We start from the raw sequence: 18562 nt of genomic DNA on the forward strand, positions 1-18562 counted from the left end.
TTTGAAAGATACTTAAAATCAAATAATTTCAATTATTCTATGGCCTGTCTTTCCTGATCCTCGTTACTACAGAATATAGCCCTTACAAACGATAAACTACAAAATAAAGACCTTACAAATTATAAGCAATATAATTAGTAAATATTTACCCGGCTATATTTACCAATCAGCTGCTGCCACTTACTCTGCATCACTTTTGAATCCTGATGTCACGTCAGAAGCTCCAAACCCCAAGCTAGAACTCAGGTTTCTCACAGAACTCCCATGCTGTTTTCAATCTCCTGACTGTTTTTGCACTCACACTGTTTCAGTCTTCCGGCTTCACTCTCTGCTGTTGGTCACATGAGATTGGAGTGTGTGACGAATAACAAACCTCTGATCACCTGGACTGGTTTCAATCATCTAAAGCTCCAGTTTTCTTTGCCCCTCAATTGATCTGGATTTAAAATCTTTTTTCTTGCCTCTACCACCATGGGGTGGGCCGGGTGGATTTGAGGGTCTTTTCCTGCCTGTCATGTTTGTGCGTGTGGTAAATCTGGGTGGATAATGGAGGGTGAACAGTGTCAGCGCCAAGGTGGGAATCGAAACAGGAAGTGTTGAGATGGAAAGTCAGGAATTCACCTGGGCCATTGGTGAGCCGTGACAAGTGGGAATCAGGGTGGGAAGCACAGGGAGGAAAAGCGGGAACCTGGCATCAATTAAAGTTTTTTTATTAGTGTCACAAGTAGGCTGACATTAACACTGCAATGAAGTTACTGTGAAAATCTCCCAGTTGTCACACTCTGGCGCCTGTTCGGGTACACTGAGGGAGAATTTAGCACGGCCAATGCACCTAACCCAGCATGCCTTTCAGACTGTGGGAGGAAATCGGAGCACCTGGAGGAAACCCACGTAGACACGGGGAGAACGTGCAAACTCTGCACAGACAGTGATCCAAGTGGGGAATTGAACCTGGGTCCCTGGCGCTGTGAGGCAGCAGTGCTAACCACTGTGCCACCTGTGTGCGAGAGAGTGAAAACTAGCGGAGAGTAAGGCTGGTGGGAGTATTACTGGCTGAAGAAGCTAAACATTCCTGGCATAGTGGGGATACAGGTAGATGGGCGGCACGGTAGCACAGTGGGTTAGCACTGCTGCTTCACAGCTCCAGGGACCTGGGTTCGATTCCCAGCTTGGGTCACTGTCTGTGTGGAGTTTGCACATTCTCCTCGTGTCTGCGTGGGTTTCCTTCGGGTGCTCTGGTTTCCTCCCACAGTCCAAAGATGTGCGGGTTAGGTTGATTGGCCATGCTAAAATTGCCCTTAGTGTCCTGAGATGCGTAGGTTAGAGGGATTAGCGGGTAAAATATGTAGGGATATGGGGGTAGGGCCTGGGTGGGATTGTGGTCGGTGCAGACTGGATGGGCCAAATGGCCTCTTTCTGTGCTGTAGGGATTCTATGATTCTATGCTGGTGGAATTTTGTATGGTAAGTTATGCAAGGTGGTTAAAGGTATATCTTCTTATTGAGTTGTCTGCGCAAAAACAGATCAAACGTACAGGTAGGGCGAGGAGGCAGGTCCTGCCTCCCCACTGCACCCACCCCCCCCCCCCCCCCCCCCCCCGCCCCCCCGCCCCCCGCAAGCTGCTGTGGCAACTTGCACTTATGCATGTTGTAGCCTGGGGCTATGAACAGTGATGGTACAGGCTCCAATGTCCTTCTCAACAGAGGGCTGACCAGGAATTTCTCCTGCTCTTGCCACCTGTCGTTGGCGTGTTGGAAAGATATAAAAACTCTCAACCTGTTTGGCGGCGAAGATACGCACAGCTTCCTTGGCCACCAACTCCTGGAGTGGGACATGAACTCGCATTCCAACCAGTATTTTGTAAATTGAGTTTGTGTCTTTATATGCCCTGTTTGTGAACAGAAATCCCACTCACCTGACGAAGGAGCAGCGAGCGCTCCGAAAGCTAGTGGCTTGTGCAACCAAATAAACCTGTTGGACTTTAACCTGGTGTTGAGAGGCTTCTTACTGTGTTTACCCCAGTCCAACGCCGGCATCCCCACATCATGGAACATGAACCCAGAGCTTCTGGCTCAGGGGCAGGGACCCTCCCCACTGCAGCGCAAGAGCCCTCTGTGGTTAAAAATACTCAGAGCAAAATAGCCAATGGGATACAAAGGTTGCAAACTGAATGAAACTCCAAATGATATAATTGATTTCTCTCTTATCTCTTCAATTAAAATGAAACAATTTTATTATGTGAGACAATGAGCTGGAACTAATTTGAATTTGAGTTGATCATCTGGAAGAAGCTTGCTTCGAATAAATTTGCCTCTAATTGAGTATGCAGAGAAACGGAATACATTTACAGGAGCTGTTTTACTTGATTAAGAAGGAATTCTTATTTCTTTCCATGGTTCAATTGTCGTTGCTCATTTTTCTTGTGTGTGCCTGTGAACACAGGGTGGAAGCTCAGCCACTGTCAGTGTGATGGCCTTCACAGTTGAATAACTTGCCAACATTTCATAATCTGGCTTGACATTTGAAGAATGGATGAGGTATTTGAAGGAGACTAGGACACTGTCTAAGAGATGATGGCACGGTGGTTAGCACCGCTGCCTCACAGCGCCAAGGATCCGGGTTCACTTCCCAGCTTGGGTCACTGTCTGTGTGGAGTCTGCACGTTCTACCCGTGTCTGCATGGGTTTCATCCGGGTCTCCAGTTTCCTCCCACAGTCCAAAAGACATGCTGGTTAGGTGCATTGGCCGTGCTAAATTCTTCCTCAGTGTACCCGAACAGGCGCTGGATTGTGGCGACTAGGGGATTTTCACAGTAACTTCATTGCAGTGTTAATATAAGCCTACTTGTGACTAATAAATAAACTTTAAGACCTTTCAGCCATAGTGATCTGAGGGGTGGGGAATTGTAGAGAACCCCCTGGGCTGTTTGACTCACAGTGAATGTATACAGTGAATATTACAAGCATCACAATTGTATTGAAGCACCTTAGAGTGCAACTTGCTCTTGGTAGACGGCTTAAATACCTTTGCACTATTTGTAATGGCCATTTTGAAATGTCTGTAAAGTTACTTTTACTGTGTTGAAGCACCTCAGAGTGTAACTTGATGTATGTAGAGAACATAAATATTATTGCACTTTGGGTGGCACAGTGGTTAGCATTGCTGCCTCACAGCACCAGGGACCCAGGCTCAATTCCAGCCTTGGGTCACTGTGTGGAGTTTGCATGTTCTCCCCGTGTCTGTGTGGGTTTCCTCCGGGTGCTCCAGTTTCCTCCCACAGTCCAAAAGACGTGCTGGTTAGGTTGATTGGCCATGTTAAATTACCCCTTAGTGTCAGGGGTATTAGCAGGGTAAATATGTGGGGTTACAGGCTAAGCCCTGGGTGGAATTGTTGTCGGTGCAGACTCAATGGGCTGAATGGCCTCCTTTTGCACTGTAAGGTTTCTAAAATTCTATTGCACTTTGCGTGATGGCCATTTTGGAATGTTTGTAACGTTCTTTCAGATATATTATGAATGAAGTATGTGAATCAAGTGTAAAAATGGAGGGAGGATGAGCACATGGAAAACCAGGTCAGGTGAAGAGCTTCGGCGAGAAAATTGGCATCTGAAAATACAGGAGCTGCCTAAGTTCTCAATTATTGTACATCACAACATCATTCCAGCTTCTATTCTAGAGTTTGGTTAATGCACCAATAACTTGCATTTATGTAGTATCTTTAATGTAATAGGATATCCAGAGGCAATTTAAATTTGAGCCAAATAAGGAGTCAGACTGCATTGAGAAATCATAATGTTCTAGAGAACAAAATGTGCCTGTAGTTTGGATTTAATCGCAGGTCTGTCATTTATGAAGAACTTGGTTTTCATGTGTTCAACATTATTGTAATCCAAACTGCAATTAATGATAAACATTTTCAGATGTGGCATTTCCCATTGATCACAAACTCTGGCAGGAAACTGCCTGCAATCATCAGCAAGTCATTGTCACAAATACAGATCCATCAACTCTCGATGTTTGTCCTTTCAAGGAGATAAGTAGTGTTGTGTTTTTATCTGCAATGCCTTTACCCAATGCTCCCACTGCCTGGCCAATGGCACGGTAGCAGAAGGGTGGCACAGTAGCACAGTGGTTAGCACAGCTGCCTCGCAGATATCCACCCCATCTGACGAAGGAGCTGTGCTCCGAAAGCTTATGGTATTTGCTACCAAATAAACCTGTTGGACTTTAACCTGGTGTTGTGAGACTTCTTAGTGTGCCTCACAGCGCCAGGGACCCGGGTTCAATTCCCAGCTTGGGTCACTGTCTGTGTGGAGTTTGCACATTCTCCCCGTGTCTGCGTGGGTTTCCTCCGGGTGCTCCGGTTTCCTCCCACATTCTGAAAGACGTGCCGGTTAGGTGCATTGACCCGAACAGGTGCCGGACTGTGGCGACGAGGGGAATTTCATTGCAGTGTTAATGTAAGCCTTACTTGTGACTAATAAATAAATAAACTTCATAAAATAAACTGAGCTCCACTGAAAATTAGAGGAACAAGGCTGCTGGAGTCATGCTGGGTCAGAGTGCATTTATGTCACCCAGTTATCTGGTTGCCTGGTTACCACGAGGACATAATTGCATTAGAGAGAACATGGAGGAGATATACCAGGATGTTGCCAGGACTGGGGAAATGCCACTTTGAGGAAAGATTGGTGAGGTTGGGGTTGTTCTCTTTGGAACAGAGGAGACTCAGGGGAGATGTGATTGAGGTGTACATGGTTGTGAGGGGCCTGGATAGAGTGGATAGGAAAGGCCTGTTTACTTTAGCAGGGAGGTCAGTGCTAGGGGGCATTGATTTAAAGTGATTGATGGAAATATTATGGAGGAGATGAAGAAAAGTTTTTATCACCCAGATGGTTGTGGGTGTGGAAGTGACTGCCTGAAAGGGTACAAGAGGCAGAAACCCTCAACTCACTTCAAAGGTGTTGGCTCCAACGCTGCAGGGCTGTGGGCCAAATGTTGGGAAGTGGGATTAGGCTGAGTGGCTCATTTTTGGGCTGGCACAGGCACGATGGGCTAAATGGCCTCTTTCCATGCTGTCAATTTCCTATGATTCTGTCTGATAAATTTAACCCCTATAACCTGTTCTTAATTCTATATTGAAGAATCCTGCTTCAGACACCAGGAAGTAGGCTTCATAGTCATGCGTATATTAACAGCAAGTCTTTATTAACGACTCATAACTATATATACAGTAAAGTGCACACAAAGAACAAAGAAAATTACAGCACAGGAACAGGCCCTTCGGCCCTCCAAGCCTGCACCAACCATGCTGCCCGACTGAACTAAAACCCCCTACCCTTCTGGAGACCATATCCCTCTATTCCCATCCTACTCATGTATTTGTCCAGACGTCCCTTATGGAACTGACTCAATCTTAGGTCTTTACACATCTCTGTCCATCTCTAGACTGATCCTAGCTCTGAGTCATGTGCCTTTTTACATCACTCTTTGGGTGGTATTGTATTCAGTCCCACATTAACCCTCTATGTACTAGATTCTATTAGAATAGAACTTTAGAATCCCTATGGTGCAGAAGGAAGCCATTCAGCCATTGAGCCTGCAGTGACTCTTCGAAAGAGCATCTTACCCAGACCTAGTCCCCACCCTTTCCCCGTAGTCCCGAGCATTTACCATGGCTAATCCGCCTAACCTGCACATCTTTAGACTGCTACTGCAAATATGATCTAATTCAGCCTGCAATCTCATCAGTATCAGTCCATGAAACCATATTTTCAGGATGCTCCTCATTTATTTTGCTTCTCCAGATGTTTAAATCCATCCACCCTGATCCGATCTGAAGGACATAAGGAATAGGAGATTCATGACCCCTTGAGCTTTGTCGGCTAATCAATAAGATCATGGCTTGGCCATGTTAAATTACCCCTTAGTGTCAGGGGTATTAGCAGGGTAAATATGTCGGATTACAGGCTAAGCCCTAGGTGGAATTGTTGTCGGTGCAGACTCAATGGGCTAAATGGCCTCCTTTTGCACTGTAGGGTTTCTATGATTCTATTGCACTTTGTGTGATGGCCATTTTGGAATGTTTGTAACGTTCTTTCAGATATATTATGAATCAAGTATGTGAATAAAGTGTAAAAAAAGAGGGAGGATGAGCACCTTCTATCTTTACTTACATGCCCAATCCCAATATCCCTTAATTGCTGACCTCCTGACAGTTACAAGGATTTCCCTGATTTTCCCAAAACTGACTGGTACAAAGTAAATGTTGTCTGTATTCACCTGCTTCAATGTGAACAAATAGGAATTTCTATTCATAATGAATAGTCAACGTATTTTCCTCACCTGAAGACTGAACCTTGACAATGAGTGTGAAACATAGGGGGCATCACAAGCAAGTCTTCCTAAATCTGATATCTGAACACATGTACGCAAACACACACACACCACAAACACACCACACACACACACACCACACACACACACACCACAAGCACACACACCACAAGCACACACACCACAAACACACACACACACCACACACACACCACAAACACACACACACCACAAACACACACACACACACCACACACACACAAACACACACACACACCACACACACACCACAAACACACACACACACCACAAACACACACACACACACCACACACACACACACCACAAGCACACACACCACAAACACACACACACACACCACAAACACACACACCACACACACACACACACCACAAGCACACACACCACAAACACACACCACACACACACCACAAACACACACACACACACACCACACACACACCACAAACACACACACACACCACAAGCACACACACCACAAACACACACACACACCACACACACACACACACACCACACACACACACCACAAGCACACACACATGCACACACGCACAGACACACACATGCACACACACACGCACACACCACAAACACACACGCACACACCACAAACACACACACATGCACACACAGACACACACACACACACATACACACTCACATACACACACCCACACTACAAACACATATACGCATATAGGTATAGGTACACACACAAAAACACATTTACACATTGTTATGGTCATGGTAGATATTATTTTCTGAGCAAATTAAATGCCAAAGGGAAACTTGTCTTATCGATCATAGGTTTATTTTGTATTCTGAAAATGAGGGGAAAAAACTACTGCTTCTAGGAGCATAGAATTCCAGTAACACTTTTGGGATTAAAAGAAAAAAATTTATTAAATAGAAAGTAAGAAAACTTAAACACATAAGATTAAAGTTACACAGTTAAAACAGCCTTACAAAGAATCCCTCCAAAAAATACACTTAGTCAGAACACACAATTAAGCACCTTCTTGGCAACTCTTAAAAATCCAGTAATATTACCCAAGGCAAAACTGCTGCCACTTTGTCACACAACTTCACACTCTCTTCCACCCTGTTGTTGAGCTCCAAGAAAATTCAAAAACAATTCTGCTTTCTGAAACCAAGACTCTTCCGGTTTCTGGATAGCTGCTTCAGATTTCACACCTTCTCTCAGCACAGAGGTGTTCCCTCACACAGCCAGCTTTACATCTTTCCTTAAATATCCTTTTCCCTTTTATCTTTACTTCCATTGTCGTCAACATCTCTTTGAACTTAACTTTTGAAAAATGTTTTCCTATTGCCATACTTTTGGGTCAAATAAAATTAATAACCTTCCCTTGTTTGTGTAAGATACCTCTGTAAGTTGTAAATTTCTTTATTCTCCTTTAAAATTTAACAGCTAAAAAGCAAATCCTTATCTATCTCCTAATGCAAATTTCTAAAACCTAATGTATTTACTTACAAATCCACTTCACCATTGCCTGTTATTACATATGAATGCATTTAGTACCTTTACCCCTTTTCATCTCTCAACTCTCCCAAACAAGTTGCCTCTATTAACCTTTCTCCAGCTTAATTAAATTATTTACACACACACACATCTAGGTACTTTACAGGAACATTATTAAACAACATTTGAAATAAAACCACATGAAGATATACAATATGGAAGTAGTTGAGGTTACCTCATTGAATGTTTTTAAGGCAAGGACAGATAAAATTTCTGAACAGCAAAGGAATTAAGGGCTATGGTGAGCAGGCAGGTAAGTGGAGCTGAGTCCACAAAAAGATCAGCCATGATCTTATTGAATAGCGGAGCAGGCTCGAGGGGCCAGATGGCCTACTCCTGCTCCTAGTTCTTATGTTCTTATGTACAAGGATGAAAGACCAAAAGAATGATAATAAAGGGGGAAAGGTTTATTGAGGGAATTTGGGAGCCTAGCGTCCAGCCAGTTAAAGGCATGTCCATCAGTGATACTGAAAATATACTGAAAAGGTACGAGAAATGCAGGGATAATCCAGCAAATTTTAGGCTGGTGAGCCTGACATCAGTGGTGGGGAAGCTTTTGGAGAAGATACTGAGGGACAGGATATATGCACATTTGGAGGAAAATGGACTAGTTAGTGACAGGCAGCATGATTTTGTACGGGGAGGGTCATGTCTCACCAACTTGATTGAGTTTTTCGAAGAGATGACAAAGTAAATTGATGAGGGAAGGTCTGTGGATATAGTTTATATGGACTTTAGTAAAGCATTTGACAAGGTCCCATATGGCAGACTGGTACAAAAACGAAAATCACATGGGATTTGGGGTGGGCTGGCTAGATGGATACAGAACTGGCTTGGTTATAGAAGACAGAGAGTAGCTGTGGAAGAGTGTTTTTCAGAATGTTGATCTGTGGCTAGTGGTGTTCCGCAGGGATCAGTGCTGTGACCTCCGTTGTTTATAATCCATATAAGTGATTTGGAGGAAAATGTGGGTGGTCTGATTAGTAAGTGACAGGAAGATTGGCGGAATTGCTGATAGTGCCAGGGATTGTCAGAGGATACAACAGGATACAGATAGATTGGAGAGTTGGGCACAGAAAGGGCAGATGGAGTTTAATCCAGACAAATGCGAGGTGACACGTTTTGGAGGATCAAATTTAGGTATGAATTATACTATAAATGACAGAGCCCTTACAAACATTAACATACAGAGGGATCTGACCGTGCATGACCACAGTTCCCTAAAAGTGGCAATAGAGGTGGCCAAGGTGATTAAGAAGAAATATGGCATGCTTGTCTCCATCAGCTGGGGCATTGAGTACAGGAGGTGGGAAATCATGTTGCAGCTATAACAAAACCTTGGTTAGGCCACATTTGGAGTATTGCAATTCTGGTCACCACACTCTTAGAAGGACATGAAAGCCTTGGAAAGAGCGCAAAGAAGGTTCACCAGGATGTTGCCGGGTCTCAAGGGTGTCGGCTATGAGGAGAGGATGAATAAACTAGGATTGTTTTCATTGGAAAGACGGAGGCTGAGGGGAGACCTGATAGAGATCTACAAAATTATGAGGGGCGTTGAGAGGGTGGAAAGTCAGAGACTTTTTCCAAGTGTGGAAGTGTCAATTACAAGGGGGCACAGGTTCAATGTGAGAGAGGAAAAGTTTAAGGGAGGTGTGCGGGGACGTTTTTCACGCAGAGAGTGGTGGGTGTTTGGAACCCGCTGCCAGAGGAGGTGGTGGAGGCAGGCACATTTGCAACATTTAAGAGGCATCTGGATGGGTGCATGAATAAGGAAGAAATAGAGGGATAAGTACCAAGTAAGGGCAGAAGGTTTTTTTTTAGTTAGGGCATCATGATGGGCATGGGCTTGGAGGGCCGAAGGGCCTGTTCCTGTGCTGTGCTTTTCTTTGTTCTTTGATTAAAACTAGTTCAAGAGACCAGGATTTGAGCAATGCAAATATCTCAGAGGCATGCGAGTCTGGAGGAGAGAGTAAGGGGCAGAGCCATGGAGGAAATTGAAAAAACAGGAATGAGAATTTTAAATAAAAACAGGAAGTGCTGGAAAACCTCAGTGGGTCTGGCAGCATTTGTGAAGAGAGAAACAGAGTTAATGTTTCGAGTCCAACTTGACTTTTTTTTTGGAACCTTGCTGAAGCCTTGCTGAGCTGAACCATCAGAGAGAAACAGAACATTTAACTATTAACCTGTGACTTTGAAATGGATATACCCATTGTAAACAGTGTGGCTGAACTGATATTGTGGAAATATATTGTTAATGATATTTTGTTGCTTTCTATTTGGCTAAAAGTACATTGGTTTAATTTAATCTTAAAATTGTGTTTTTAAATATTTAAAGTAAGAAATCATCTTTTTAGAAAAAAATCAAATGAAATTAATACGTTTTGTGAGAATTGCTGATTTAAAAATATTGACTGGAATTCTCCAGCCATTCACGCCCCACTGCCACTCCAAGCGAGGGATGGAGAACTTGGCATCCAGCCAAATCTCCACTCACTGCAGCCGGAGCAGAGAATCCCGCCGGCATGAATGGCCAGAGAACCCCGCCCATAGACTTTTTACTTCTTGAATTAATCTTTCCAGCTCTTCTTTTGAGGCACCAGTTTCTTTCCAAGCTCATGAAGAAATAACCAATTGTCAGAGTTTTGATGACGTTATGTTTGATTGAACTGCCCAAAGATGTGCAAAATTACTCATCTTGCCTGTTCCAACCCTTATAATCTGCCACTGGTTTTTCCTCTCTCTCTCTCCCTCTCACTCTGAGGAGAGACTGTAAAGATAATTTTCCAAATGAGGAACTTGGCCTGTGCCAACTTATATTGGAAAATCCCAACTGTTTACTTGGAAAACATATGTCTTCCTCTGAAGAATGTTGACATTGGTTTGGGATCATGTTTGCAAATTTGCATCTAACAATTCCATGACTTAACATTTTGGAATCAGACATGAACTCCAGTACTCTGATTCTGTGTTCAGTTTGCTTCCTACAGCACTGACACTACAGGAACTTAAAGCTACTTGTCAAATCTTGGATTTGTTATTACTCTAGAGCACACACTATTACATTGATAATGTTCTGCTATTGGTTTTTTCGCTTGTGCCTCACAGCTGCCAACATGCTCTGAATGGCCAATTTCTCCATGGCCTTGGGTTCATGTTTCTTTGTTCCACCGTTGCACCATCAGTTTGGGACTCATCCAGATGTTTTTCCCTCTTCACTTCTAAAGTGTTGACTCATGCTGGAAACATCGCTTCTTCCTTCTCTGGTGCCTTGCTCAAGCTGCTGTGTGTCCTATGCAAATGTTGACAGACCTTTGTAGCATGAGAAAGACTCATGGTTCAGTGGAACCCTGCCCTTACTCAATGTCGAAACATAATTTTGTAGATGGTAGTTTGGTTTATTTATTTATTAGTCACATTAAGACTGCAGTGAAGTTATTGTGAAAATCCCCTAGTCGCCTGTTTGGGTACACTGAGGGAGAATTTAGCATGGCTAATGCACCTAACCAGCACATCTTTTGGACTGTGGGAGGAAACCGGAGCACCCGGCGGAAACCCATGCAGACACGGGGAGAACGTGCAAACTCCGACCAGACAGTGACCCAAGCCGGGAATCAAACCCTGGTCCCTGGAGCTGTGAGACAGCAGTGCTAACCACTGTGCCACCGTGCCACATATTCACTTCTAACTGATCTTAAAATAAATTGTTGTTGGGAAAAGGGCAATCCTGATTTATTGCCAGTCACCCATCGAGCTGACAAGGTGGCAACAGTCCTTTTGTCAAAGTATCAGAGAATGATTGCAGCACAAGAAGGATGCCATTCAGCCCATTGTGTCTGTACTAATTCTCTGTTAGAGATACTCAGCGAGTCCCACTCCTGCCTTTAGACCTGCAAATGTTTTCTCTTCAGATAATGTGCTAGTAATGATGCTAGGTGTGAAGTTAGTGTTGCTAGGAGATGGATAGCAATCAAGAGCATGAACTTCTCTGATCGTTTCCCCTTCTGCAAGGAGAAATGAAGCCAATTTTCACTGCATGAAAATCATGAGATCAGCTGGGACAGATCATCAGATTAAGCAGCAGACCTGAATCTTTTTTTGATTTGTAAGGTGCAGATTCTCAGATAGAATTGGCAAAATGTGTTGTGACTGCCTCTGGTTCTGTGGTCCACTCTGGCAATACACATTCCAAATGCCATGATCTTTTTATTGTTGTAATCACTACTGTGTAGGCCAGTGATGAGTGCTACTAAGCAAGCATGCTGTTGTTCCTCAGCAACAGTGAAAGAACAAGGAACAAAGAACAAAGAAAATTACAGCACAGGAACAGGCCCTTCGGCCCTCCAAGCCTGCACCGACCATGCTGCCCGACTTAACTAAAACCCCCTACCCTTCTGGAGACCATAGCCCTCTATTCCCATCCTATTCATGTACTTGTCAAGACGCCCCTTAAAAGTCACTACCGTATCCGCTTCCACTACCTCCCCCGGCAACGAGTTCCAGGCACCCACTACTCTCTGTGTAAAAGATCTGCCTCGTACATCTCCTTTAAACCTTGCCCCTTGCACCTTAAACCTGTGCCCCCTAGTAATTGACTCTTTCATCCTGGGAAAAAGCTTCTGACTATCCACCCTGTCCATGCCTCTCATAATCTTGTAGACTTCTATCAGGTCTCCCCTCAACCTCCGTCGTTCCAGTGCGAACAAACCAAGTTTCTCCAACCTCACCTCATAGCTAATGCCCTCCATACCAGGCAACATCCTGGTAAGTCTTTTCTGTACCCTCTCCAAAGCCTCCACATCCTTCTGGTAGTGTGGCGACCAGAATTGAACACTATATTCTAAGTGCGGCCTAACTAAGGTTCTATAAAGCTGCAACATGACTTGCCAATTTTTAAACTCAATACCCCAGCCGATGAAGGCAAGCATGCCGTATGCCTTCTTGACTACCTTCTCCACTGCATTGCCACTTTCAGTGACCTGTACACCCAGATCCCTTTGCCGATCAATCTTCTTAAGGGTTCTGCCATTTACTGTATATTTCCTATCTGTATTAGACCTTCCAAAATGCATTACCTCATATTCGTCCAGATTAAACTCCATCTGCCATCTCTCCGCCCAAGTCTCCAACTGATCTATATCTTGCTGTATCCTCTGATGGTCCTCATCTGCTATCCGCAAATCCACCAACCTTTGTGTTGTCTGCAAACTTACTAATCAATCCAGTTACATTTTCCTCTAAATCATTTATATATATTACAAACAACAAAGGTCCCAGCACTGATCCCTGAGGAACACCACTTGTCACAGGCCTCCATTCAGAAACACACCCCTCCACTGCTACCCTCTGTCTTCTTTGACCCAGCCAGTTTTGTATCCACCTTGCTAGCTCACCTCTGATCCCATGTGACTTCACCTTCTGCACCAGTCTGCCATGAGGGACCTTGTCAAAGGCCTTACTGAAGTCCATGTAGACCACATCCACTGCCCTACCCTCATCAATCATCTTCGTCACTTCCTCGAAAAACTCAATCAAGTTCGTGGGACACAACCTCCCCTTCACAAAACCATGTTGCCTCTCACTAATACGTCCACTTATTTCCAAGTGGGAATAAATCCTGTCTCGAAGAATCCTCTCCAATAAAGAACGGCAATATATTTCTAAGTCAGGATGGTCAGTGACTTGGAGGGGAACTTTCCAGGTGAATGCGTCTGCTGCCTTTATCCTTTTAGATAGTAGCGGTATTGAGTTTGGAAGGTACTGTCTAAGGAGTCTTGGTGAGTCCCTCAATACATCTTGTAATGGTACACACTGCTGCTACTGTTTGCTGGTGGTTGAGGGAGTGAATGTTTCTAGAAGGGGTACCAATCACGTTGGTTGCTTTGTGCTAGATGGTGTCAAACTTCTTCAGTGTTGTTGGGCTGCACTCATCCAGGCAAGTGGAGGGTATTCCATCACATTTCTGATTTGAGCCTAGTCGATGGCCAATGGGCTTTGGGGGCTCTGGAGGTGTGTTACCCATCACAGGATTCCTAGCTTTGGACTGGTTTTGTAGTCACAGTATTTATATGGCCAATCCAGTTCAGTTTCTGGTCAACAGTAACCCGCAGGATGTTGATAGTGGGGAATTCAGTGATGTCAAGGGGCAATGGTTAGATTAATCTATCCAGCAATGTGGAAAATTGCCTAGGTATGTCCTGTACACAAAAAGCAGGACAAACCCAACCCGGCCAATTAGGAACATAGAAACATCGGAATTAGGAGCAGAAGTAGGCAAATTCAGCCCTTTGAGCCTGCTCCACCATTCAATCAGATCATGGCCGCCCCATCAATCTACTCTCAATCATCAGTAAAGTGATGGAAGGGGTCATTAACACTGCTATCAAGTGTCATTTGCTTAGCAGTATCCAGCTCACAAACATTCAGTTTGAATGTTAAAGGGTGATGGTTAGATTCTCTCTTGTTGGAGATGGTCATTTCCTGGCACTTGAGTGTTGCGAATGTTACTTGCCACTTGTCAGCCCAAGCCAATTTATTGTCCAGATCCTGCTGCATTTATTTATGGACTACTTCAGTATCTGAGAAGTCATGAATGGTGCTGAACATTGTGCAATCATCAACAAACATCCCCACTTCTGACCTTATGATGGTATAATGGTCATTGATGAAGCAGCGGAAGATGGTTGGGCCGAGGACTCTACCCTGACGAACTCCTGCAGTGATGTCCTGGAACTGAGATGATTGATCTCCAATCACCACAACCATCTTCCTTTGTGCCGGGTATGACTCCAACCACACCCCCCCACCCCGTGGATTCCCATTTATTCCAGTTTTGCCCCCCCGTGGATTCCCATTTATTCCAGTTCTGCTATGGCTCCTTGATGCCACACTTGGTCCAAGTTCTGCCTTGATGTCAGGGGTAGTCACTCTCACCCCACTGCTAGAGTTCAGCTCTTTTGTCCATGTTTGAACCAAGGCTGCAATGAGGCCTGGAGCTGAGTGACCCTGGCAGAACCCAAACTGAGCAGGAAACTGTTAAGCAAATGACACTTGATAGCGCTGTTTATGACCCCTTCCATCACTTTACTGATGATCGAGAGTAGACTGATAGGGCGGCCATGATCTGATTGAATGGGGGAGCAGGCTTGAAGGACTAAATTTGCCTCTTTCTGCTCCTAATTCCGATGTTTCTATGTTCCTAATTGGCCGGGTTGGGTTTATCCTGCTTTTTGTGTACAGGACATAACCAGGCAATATTCCACATTGCTGGGTGTTGTAGCTGTGCTGAACAGTTTGGTTAGGGGCGTGGCACAGTAACTACGCTTCAATGTCTATAAAGCACTTCGGGATCTGTGAAAGGTGCTATAAAAAAACCAAGTAAAAACAGAAAATGCTGGAGAATCTCAGCAGATCAGACGGATCAGAGCTAATGAAGGATCATCCAGACTGGAAATGTTGGCTCTATTCTCTCTCCACAGATGCTGTCAGACCTGCTGAGATTCTCCAGCATCTTCGGTTTTTACTTCAGATTCCAGCATCTGCAGTATTTTGCCTTTATATAAATCCAAGTTTTGTTTTGCAAAGGACATTTACAAGGATCTACAATGTAGAACAATAACCAAGGATAGGATTTTATGGCCTCACTTGTCCTGAAACCGTAAAATCCTATCCGAGGTCAATGAATCTTTCCATGGTCCGCCCCTCGCCTGCTCAGATTCCCGTGGGAGACGGGATGGTAAAATTCTGGCCTAAAAGTTGAAGTTTAAAGTTTATTTATTAGTGTCACAGGTAGGCTTACATTGACACGGTGGCACAGTGGCTAGCACTGCTGCCTCACAGCACCAGAGACCTGGGTTCCATTCTCGGCTTGGGTCACTGTCTGTGCGGAATCTGCACATTCTCTCCGTGTCTGCGTGGGTTTCCTCCAGGTGCTCCGGTTTCCTCCCACATTCCAAAGATGTGCTGGTTAGTTTGATTGGCCATACTAAATTGCTCCTTAATGTCAGGGGGGACTAGCAGGGTACATGCATGGGATTATGGGGATAGGGCCTGGGTGGGGATTGTGGTCGGTGCAGACTTGATGGGTTGAATGGCCTCCTTTTGTACTGTAGGGATTCTATTGGTGGGATTTTATATACAGTAAGAAGTCTAACAACACCAGGTTAAAGTCCAACAGGTTTATTTGGTAGCAAAAGCCACTAGCTTTCAGAACAGGCGGACAGCCTGTTCCGAAAGATAGTGGCTTTTGCTACCGAATAAACCTGTTGGACTTTAACCTGGTGTTGTTAGACTTCTTACTGTGTTTACCCCAGTCCAACGCCGGCATCTCCACATCGGGATTTTATATATACAGTGGAGCCCCGTTTTAACGCGATGGTTGGGGTCCATAAAATGTGATCGCGAATGTTATCGGGGTCGCGCTAAATCGGGGTCGCGCTAATTCACTGAACCGGAAATAGTTTTAAAAAAGGGTCCGTCGCACGATCGCGTAATATCCGATTTCGCGCGAAATTGGGGCACGTAAAATCAGGGCTCCACTGTATATATATATGAAGAGATTTTGTGTGTTGGTAGATAACAAGCTTGTGGCCAAAGCCATTCAAAATCGAAAGACGTACTGGTTAAGTGCACTGGCTAAATTCTCCCTCAGTGTACCCGAACAGGTGCCACAGTGTGGCGACTAGGAGATTCTCACAGTAACTTCATTGCAGTGTTAATGTAAGCCTACTTGTGACATTAATAAATAAACTTTAAAAATCTTTAACACTGCATTGAAACTAGCTGAGGGGTTAGAACATAGAGAACATAGAACATAAAACAGTACAGCACAGAACAGGCCCTTCGGCCCACGATGTTGTGCCGAGCTTTATCTGAAACCAAGATCAAGCTATCCCACTCCCTATCATCCTGGTGTGCTCCATGTGCCTATCCAATAACCGCTTAAATGTTCCTAAAGTGTCTGACTCCACTATCACTGCAGGCAGTCCATTCCACACCCCAACCACTCTCTGCGTAAAGAACCTACCTCGGACATCCTTCCTATATCTCCCACCATGAGCCCTATAGTTATGCCCCCTTGTAATAGCTCCATCCACCCGAGGAAATAGTCTTTGAACGTTCACTCTATCTATCCCCTTCATCATTTTATAAACCTCTATTAAGTCTCCCCTCAGCCTCCTCTGCTCCAGAGAGAACAGCCCGAGCTCCCTCAACCTTTCCTCATAAGACCTACCCTCCAAACCAGGCAGCATTCTGGTAAATCTCCTCTGCACTCTTTCCAGCGCTTCCACATCCTTCTTATAGTGAGGTGACCAGAACTGCACACAATATTCCAAATGTGGTCTCACCAAGGTCCCGTACAGTTGCAGCATAACTCCACGGCTCTTAAACTCCAACCCCCTGTTAATAAAAGCTATGGAGATGCCGGCGTTGGACTGGGGTAAACACAGTAAGAAGTTTAACAACACCAGGCTACCAAATAAACCTGTTGGAATAAAAGCTATCACACTATAGGCCTTAGTTAGTATTGTACAATGCAAGTTCGGGTGGCAGGCAGCAGACACACCAGGTGGCAGGCAGCAGACACAGGTGGCAGAGCTGCTGCTGTCCCAGCCTCAGGTGCGCGCCTCGCCCCCTCGCGCCCAGGTGAGGGCTGGCGCCGGCCCCGCCCCGCCCCGCTCTGGGGGGAACCTGCCAATCAGCAGCAGGAAATCCCGCCCCCGCCGCCAGCTGATTGGCCGGGCCGGGTGTCAGTCACTCGGCCAGCGGCAGGTGAGGAGTGGCGGGGCTGAAGCTGGGGAGAAGGAGCAGAGAGTTGGCGCTGGGAGAAGGAGCAGAGACACCTTTCCCCCCGCTACAGGCAATCAAACACCCGACCTGCCGGCGGAGAGGCCAAAAACAAACTTTATCTTCAAGTATGAAAAGTTTGAAGTCACGGTTGAAGAAACACGAAGTGACTCTGAATGTAAGTTCCCAGCTGAGGGCGGAATGTATTTGAAAATGTAACACTCAGTCTGCTCACAGTCTGTGTTCCTGCAAATTTAACTCGATGTTTCGCACGGAAACTTTCTTTTCAGAGTTTGTGTGTTACCAGCTGTATCACTCTCACCCCCCCCAGTGTGTGTTTGAAAGGCACCTTCTTGGCTAATCGAAGCACCCAACTTTTTTTTTCAATGTGTCCTCAACGTCCCTCGTGGAGATTGTGAATAGGCTGGGGAAAAAGTTGTAGTCATTTTTTAAAAAGTCAATATAATAATTGAAGCTGAAATGCCAGCAGTTTATCAGGCGGACTTCGTTGTTGGTCGGCTTAATAGTTGTTGGATTGAAAAGAATATTTTTAAGCAGTTGTAACCACAGTTGCTACTGACACAAAACGCCACACCCAGGCTCCAGCCTGGATTTCATAGGTATACTGTGGTGTCAGTTTGACAGTGAGTTCAAAATGACCAGCCTTCTTCACGAGGGCTGTTCATTCACCCAGTGATTTTGGGTGGAGGCTTGTTTTTTGTTTGGGTGTCATCTCCAATTCTGTAGATGACATTTCAGTCTTGTGATCATTCCCAGGTGTCCATTAATCCTCATTTTGTGGTTGCCTCGTAATCATTCCCAGATATCTGTCCTCCTATAGAAAGCAGCTGGAAGCTA

The 18562-nt window shown here is 44.9% G+C and overlaps 1 protein-coding gene across 4 annotated transcripts in view; it reads left to right on the plus strand.

The window, feature by feature from the left end:
• The window catches only part of LOC144511170 (uveal autoantigen with coiled-coil domains and ankyrin repeats protein-like), a 207827-nt gene that overhangs the window by 19815 nt on the left and 169450 nt on the right, over window positions 1-18562 (plus strand). Inside the window, exon 1 of one of the 4 annotated variants that reach the window (XM_078241205.1) lies at window positions 17654-17882. The exons of 2 other annotated variants lie outside the window; for them this stretch is intronic. In XM_078241205.1, coding sequence (XP_078097331.1) covers window positions 17835-17882 — 48 coding nt within the window. In that variant the 5' untranslated portion in view covers window positions 17654-17834. Of the gene's footprint in view, window positions 1-17653; window positions 17883-18562 lie in introns of those variants that run through there. One more of the 4 variants, XM_078241202.1, reaches the window with a different exon arrangement.

Source organism: Mustelus asterias, chromosome 24 (assembly GCF_964213995.1).
Source record: "Mustelus asterias chromosome 24, sMusAst1.hap1.1, whole genome shotgun sequence".
NCBI lineage: Eukaryota > Metazoa > Chordata > Chondrichthyes > Carcharhiniformes > Triakidae > Mustelus > Mustelus asterias.